At 43.9% G+C, this 6,577-nt stretch overlaps 1 protein-coding gene across 1 annotated transcript; it reads right to left on the bottom strand.

The window, feature by feature from the left end:
* Positions 1-277: 277 nt before the first annotated feature.
* LOC117886162 (olfactory receptor 10A5-like) lies at positions 278-1,168 on the bottom strand. Its single transcript, XM_034787810.1, has one exon. The coding sequence runs from the start codon at positions 1,166-1,168 to the stop codon at positions 278-280; it is 891 nt and encodes a 296-aa protein (XP_034643701.1).
* Positions 1,169-6,577: the final 5,409 nt, after the last annotated feature.

Below are 6,577 nucleotides of genomic sequence, written 5' to 3'. Positions count from 1 at the left end.
ATCTTGCTGAACATGTCTGAAGGAATCATTTCAGGATGTTAAGATGTCTAAAATGTGTCTTGAGCAATCTGGAACGCATAATAATGAAGAATATGTCTGGTGGACTCTCCAAAGAGTCTAGAATAGATCTTCAGAAATCTAGAACTACTCTTGAGGAACCAGAAATATATCTTGTGGGTTCTGCATTGTCTTTAGAGGAATCTACAACATTATTTGTGGAATATGTGTTGTATTTTGTGGAATCATTTTTTACCTACTAATTTCCTTAGGGCGACTTTCACTTCCTTTTCCTCAGACTATATATGAAGGGGTTGAACATCGGAGTCACAAAGGTATAAAACAGAGAGTGCAGTTTTTCAGTGTCCTCTGAGTTCCTTGACTTGGGTCTCAAATACACTATCATTCCAGCGCAATAGTATAGAGTCACCACAGTGAGGTGTGAGGAGCAGGTGGAGAAGGCCTTGTGTCTGCCCTCGGCTGAAGGCATCTTCAGAATCGTGCTGGAGAGTTTAATATAAGAGATAACAATTAAGAAAAAAGGGGTGATTATGAATAGCAGAACTGCCATAAACACAGCAATTTTATTCCTGTAGGTGTCCATGCAGGACAGCTCCAGCAGAGGGGGGATATCACAGAAGAAGTGGTTAATTTCATGAGACCCACAGAAGGGCAAAGAGAACACCAAATATGTCTGCCCAAAATGAACTGGGATGTTGACAAGCCAGGACCTGGCTACCATCCTAGCACAATGCTCCCTGTTCACAATAAGTGTGTAATGCAGGGGGTTACATATGGCCATGTAACGGTCATAGGCCATGGCCGCCAGAAGGAAACACTCTGTGCCACCTAGTAAAAGTAAGAAATACATCTGGGCAGCACAGTCGGTGTATGAGATACTTCCATCCTCTGCCAGGCAATTGGCCACCATCTTGGGCAGGGTGACTGAGGTGTAGTAGATCTCCACAAAGGACAAGTTCCTGAGGAAGAAATACATGGGGGTGTGCAGGGCAGAGTCCAACACTGTGACCAAGACATTGACACCATTCCCTAGCAGGATCACCATGTAGATGACTAAGAAGACCACGAAGAGCAAACCCTGCAGGTTCATGAGTTTGGAGTATCCCAAGATGATGAAGCCAGGTGTTGTGGTGTGATTTCCAGTCACCATTGGATTGGTGCATTGGATCTGCAGAGACAACAAAGGCAGAGGACAAGGGCATGTCGCTTACTCAGAGTGTTGGCCCATAACTTTCTCTCACAGAGGTGAAATCAGGCATTTCAGCCATCAATAATAGAAACCTGCATAGATACCCACACTCTTCTGATTGTGACAGTCGTATATTCTGTCTAATGTGTGTATGGGAGCATGGCAAAGTTGCTGCCCCGACACACCCCTTCCTGGCTGGTTGTGGCATGGAAGCAACTTTTGCCTCAGTTTTCCCCATTTTTTCTTTGGCTTATTCTAGCCTCCGGTCAGAACACCTTGCACAGTCCTTTAGCCAGCAGAAATTTATTCTAATTGAATTGAAAAATGGGCCATTGACCAAAAATTCAATGGAAAACATAGAAAAAAGGTTGGTTGGTTGTTTTTGAAAAAGGAGAAAAAGTTGGGAGGGAAAACACCACTTTCTATGCTAAAACTTTTGGCACCCACTGGAGAATTGTGAAAACCTTTCAAAAAAGTTTTAAAAAAGAGTTGCTTTCTCTCACATTTTAAACCTTTAACAAACTTCATGAGAGGGAGACAGGCAGATTCTGGCCCTTGATGAATTTAAAGTAGAACAGTCTTTGCCCAAATTAATTAATTGCAGCTGAAAATAAGAAAGAGTTCAATACAAAAAAAATAAAATGTTATTTAAGTGCTCCAGACAAGCTGCGAATCACAAAGCAAAGGGATACGAGGAAGAACATTAAAGGCGTATGCAAATAGTGCAGCAACATTCTCTAGGGAAAAAAACTATGAAGGCAAATATTAGATTTTCTTTTTAATGGATTTTTTAAAATAGCATATACATTTTTCACAGAAATTTCGTATCAAGGCTTTGCTCTTTTTTGACTAGTTTATAGTGTCAGGAAGGAGTTAAAATTCAGCCAGCAGAAAAGACAGGAAAAAAAGGACATAGTTTCTGTCAATACATGATAACTTAGTTCAGCTTATTGGTAAGAAGGAACAAAGCTTGTGCCCATGGAAAAGGACAGTTCATCAAGGCTAGCAGAGTCGGGCTCAGACAAGCAAGTAGGAAAATTTTGAAGGAGAAAGTAGTTAAGGACCTTGAGGTCAATGCCAATTGGGACAAATTACAACACGGTTTTACGAAAGGTAGATTGTGCCAAACCAACCTGATCTCCTTCTTTGAGAAAGTAACAGATTTTTTAGATAAAGGAAATGCGGTGGATCTAATATTTATTTTTTTATTTATTTATTTAATATACCTCGATTTCAGTAAAGCGTTTGATACGGTACCACATGAGGAATTATTGGTTAAATTGGAAAAGATGGGGATTGATATGAAAATCCAGAGGTGGATAAAGAACTGGTTAAAGGGGAGACTGCAGCAGGTCACACTGAAAGGTGAACTGTCAGGTTGGAGGGAGGTTACCAGTGGAGTTCCTCAAGGTTCGGTTTTGGGTCCGATTTTATTTAATCTATTTATTACTGACCTCAGAACCAAATGTAGGAGTGGGCTGATAAAGTTTGCGGATAACACAAAGTTGGGAGGTATTGCCAATTCGGAGAAGGATCGGGATATCCTGCAGGGAGATTTGGATGACCTTGTAAACTGGAGTAATAGTAATAGGATGAAATTTAATAGCGAGAAGTGTAAGGTTATGCATTTAGGGATGACTAACAAGAATTTTAGTTATAAGCTGGGGACGCATCAGTTGGAAGTAACAGAAGAGGAGAAGGACCTCGGAGTCATGGTTGTTTGCCAGATGACTATGAGTCGGCAATGTAACGTGGCCATGAAAAAAGTTAATGTGGTCTTGGGATGCATTAGGCGAGTTATTTCTAGTAGGGATAAGGAGGTGCTGGTTCCGTTATACAAGGCACTGGTGAGACCTCATTTGGAGTACTGTGTGCAGTTCTGGTCTCCCATGTTTAAAAAGGATAAAATCAAACTGGAACGGGTACAAAGAAGGGCCACTAGGATGATCCGAGGAATGGAAAATCTGTCATATGAAAGGAGACTCGAGGAGCTTGGTTTGTTTATCTTAACCAAAAGAAGGTTGAGGGGGGATATGATTGCTCTCTTTAAATATATCAGAGGGATAAATACCAGGGAGGGAGAGGAATTATTTCAGCTCAGTACTAATGTGGACACGGGAACAAATGGATATAAACTGGCCGTTGGGAAGTTTAGGCTTGAAATTAGACGAAGGTTTTTAACCATCAGAGGGGTGAAGTTTTGGAACAGCCTTCCGAGGGAAACAATGGGGGCGAAAGACCTCTCTGGCTTTAAGATTAAGCTTGATAAGTTTATGGAGGGGATGGTTTGATGGGATAAAGGGATTTTAGTCAATAGGTCAATAACGTGCCATTGCTGGTAATTAGTAACAATGATCAATGATGGGATATTAAAAGTTACTACAGAGAACTTTTTCCAGAGGGTCTGGCTAGAGAATCTTGTCTGCATACTCGGGGTTCAGCTGATCACCATATTTGGGGTCGGGAAGGAATTTTCCTCCAGGGTAGATTGGCAGAGGCCTTGGAGGTTTTTCGCCTTCCTCCGCAGCATGGGGCAGGGGTCGCTTGCTGGAAGATTCTCAGTGATTTGAAGTCGTTAAATCATGATTTGGGGACTTCAACAGCTGAGTCAAGGGAGAGAATTATTCCAGGAGTGGGTGGGTCAGCTTTTGTGGCCCACATCATGCGGGAGGTCAGACTAGATGATCATAATGGTCCCTTCTGACCTTAGAGTCTATGAGTCTGAGTCTAATATTTCAGAAGCACAAATGGCAGTGACCAATATAAACCATTGATAAGCTTATATAGTCAATGCCCGCCCAGTCACTTAGTTCTTAGAATAGAATAAACCCTCCCTTCACAGCCCACCAGATATCTGTAAGCATTCATCCCTACCTCCACCCCCCCGCCCCCCCGCTTCCTTCCCCCGCAAGGTAGCCATAGATGTTTGATGCAATTTGGATGGCCGCTATATGTACGTACTGTTCTTATTTTTATCTTTGTTCAGGGTTCTCTCTTGACTTGTAACAATGTCTGTCTCTGTATGTACAGTACAGATAAATGCAATAGAATTGATAAGAGAAGGTATATAACTGGCCACGGTGGCACCATATTTTTGAAGCTGCTTGTCAGTCTTCCCGGTATTGTGGAAAAAAAAACCTTCAGTATTGTCTGTGCCTGCCTGATTCTTGGGGAAAAGAATCTTTTTGCCTAACAGTTTTGGCGCAGCGAGCAGGGTGTGATCGGGAATCCTCTGAGTGTTTCTCACAACCAGGGATAGAGGTGAGTACCTTTTTACTTACCACCTCTAGCACACACCTTGGTTTGGGACTCCCCGAGGCACCCCTCCACACCCCTTTTTTAATACGAACCACATACAGGACGCACAGGCAAGAGGACTGAATGAGACTGTGTTTGTGGCCAAGGTTGTTGGGGTGCCGGGATCGCTGGAGGCGAAGGCTGCACTGCCAGGCACTGAGCACCAGGTGTGTGCTGCAGTGATTGTTGGGGTGCCGGGATCACTGGAGGCAAAGGCTGCACTGCCAGGTACTGAGCACCAGAGTGTGTGCTGCAGTGAACTGAATACAAGGGTGTGCTCAGTCAGTCTCCCCTGAAGCGCCGCTTAAGTGGGTTTCATGAAGCTGGGATACAATGTCTTATGAATTGCCCCAGAATGCGTCATCGATACCCTCTATGGGGGTGGGGGGCTTGTTGGCGTTCCCCAGGGTGCACCAATGATACCCTCTACAGGAGGGAGACTCATTGACTCGCCCCGAGGAACATCAGGGATGCCCTCCACGGGAAGGAGACTCATTGATTTTATGAAAGGGAAACATGAGAAGGTTCAAAAGATAATGGCAAAAGATGGATGGAATGAGGATATGAGTACGATGGATAGCGAGTTGTGGTGGTCTGGTCAGACAAAAGAAAGACTAGGGTTGTGTATTGCGAATATGAAAGGAAATTACAAGAGTTGAAAACACTCCAAAAGGCTCTTACATCAGAGCTGAATCAAAAGGCAGATTGTTGCTAGCATACAACAGAAGGGTAATTTTACTGACCCTGACTCAAGCAGCAAAATTGATAAAGACCAAAATGAAATTAATTGGAAACATCTTGCGAAACAAATTCAAAATTGGAACCTGGCACACACGGGGAAAGATCAAGATAATTGGCCCCCTCTTCCTCCTCCTCCCCTTCCCCCCGTTTTAACCCAAAATTAAGTGCCAGTGCTCCCTTGGCCCCTGTCCAAGTGACCACTTGGTGGTCAGGGGCAGGTGAAAACAGAGTGGCTCATAATACTTATAAGTACACTCCTCTCTGCACAGAGGAAATGAGGGGTTTATAAACGATCTCACTGATTTAAAGCCCAAAGACCCAAATTTGATATTCTGGAAAAAAATAAGCCAGATAGTTACCACCTATATGGTACATCCCAGGGATCTTTATATCTTAACAAAAGCTAAAGGCCCTGATCTATCATGGGCCAAGATCCCTACAGAAGGACATGGGAACGGCATTTGGGCCTTGGTTAAATGTGAATCTGAAAATGATATGACCCTTACCTGCACTGAGTTTAAGGAAGCCGTTCAAGAAGCCTTGGGAAACAGAGCTGGTAATTGGTGACCGATCTTGGGCTGTGTACAAGGCAAGGACGAGCCTGTGGCTCAATATTGTGAGAGAAAGTGGGAGATCTATTCCAGCAATGCAGGGATTGCAGACCCAAAGAAAACTGATCAGGCGTTTTTAAAGATGTTAAAGGAAGGTTTTAACTCCCACCTGCAAACAGCCCTTAATTTGGGAGTGAACCCAGGTTCTGTATGTGGGCCTCTGAATGCGAAGCCAGACAGGCCAAAGAGATGAGGAGCAAGGCTGCTCACATTGCTGTAGTAACAGCAAAAGATAATATAGCCTGCTATAATTGTGGGTGTCTCAGGCATACCCAAAAGAACTTCAAATGCAAAAACCCAAAACCCTAGTCAGGGACAGAATCATGGCCAGTTGAATCCCTGCAGTACTTCTCTGCCTTTTTGACCTGGTCCTGCCCCACTCCCACCCCCCACTTCCCAGTGTTTTGTGTGCAGAGAGACAGGACATTGGACAGCAGGGTGCGCAATCCGAATAACCCTCTGTCAAGGCTGGATCCCCACTTTGAACTTTAGGGTACAAATGTAGGGGCCTGCATGAAAACTTCTAAGCTTAACTACCAGCTTAGCTCTGGTTCCGCTGCCACCATTTCCCAATTCTAGATTCCCACCCTGGGAAGACCTGAGAAAAACTTTCACCAATTCCCTGGTGAATACAGATCCAAACCCCTTGGATCTTAAAACAAGGAGAAATTAACCATCCCCCCTCCTTCCTCCCACCAACTCCTGGTGAACACAGATCCAA

The sequence above is a fragment of the Trachemys scripta genome, chromosome 12, assembly GCF_013100865.1.
Source record: "Trachemys scripta elegans isolate TJP31775 chromosome 12, CAS_Tse_1.0, whole genome shotgun sequence".
In the NCBI taxonomy this organism is placed as follows: domain Eukaryota; kingdom Metazoa; phylum Chordata; order Testudines; family Emydidae; genus Trachemys; species Trachemys scripta.
This window is presented reverse-complemented; position numbering and strand designations above follow the sequence as displayed.

Coding starts and splice junctions, on each gene's coding strand:
- LOC117886162 (XM_034787810.1), bottom strand. CDS start 1,168: ATGGTGACTGGAAATCACACCACAACACCTGGCTTCATCATCTTGGGA.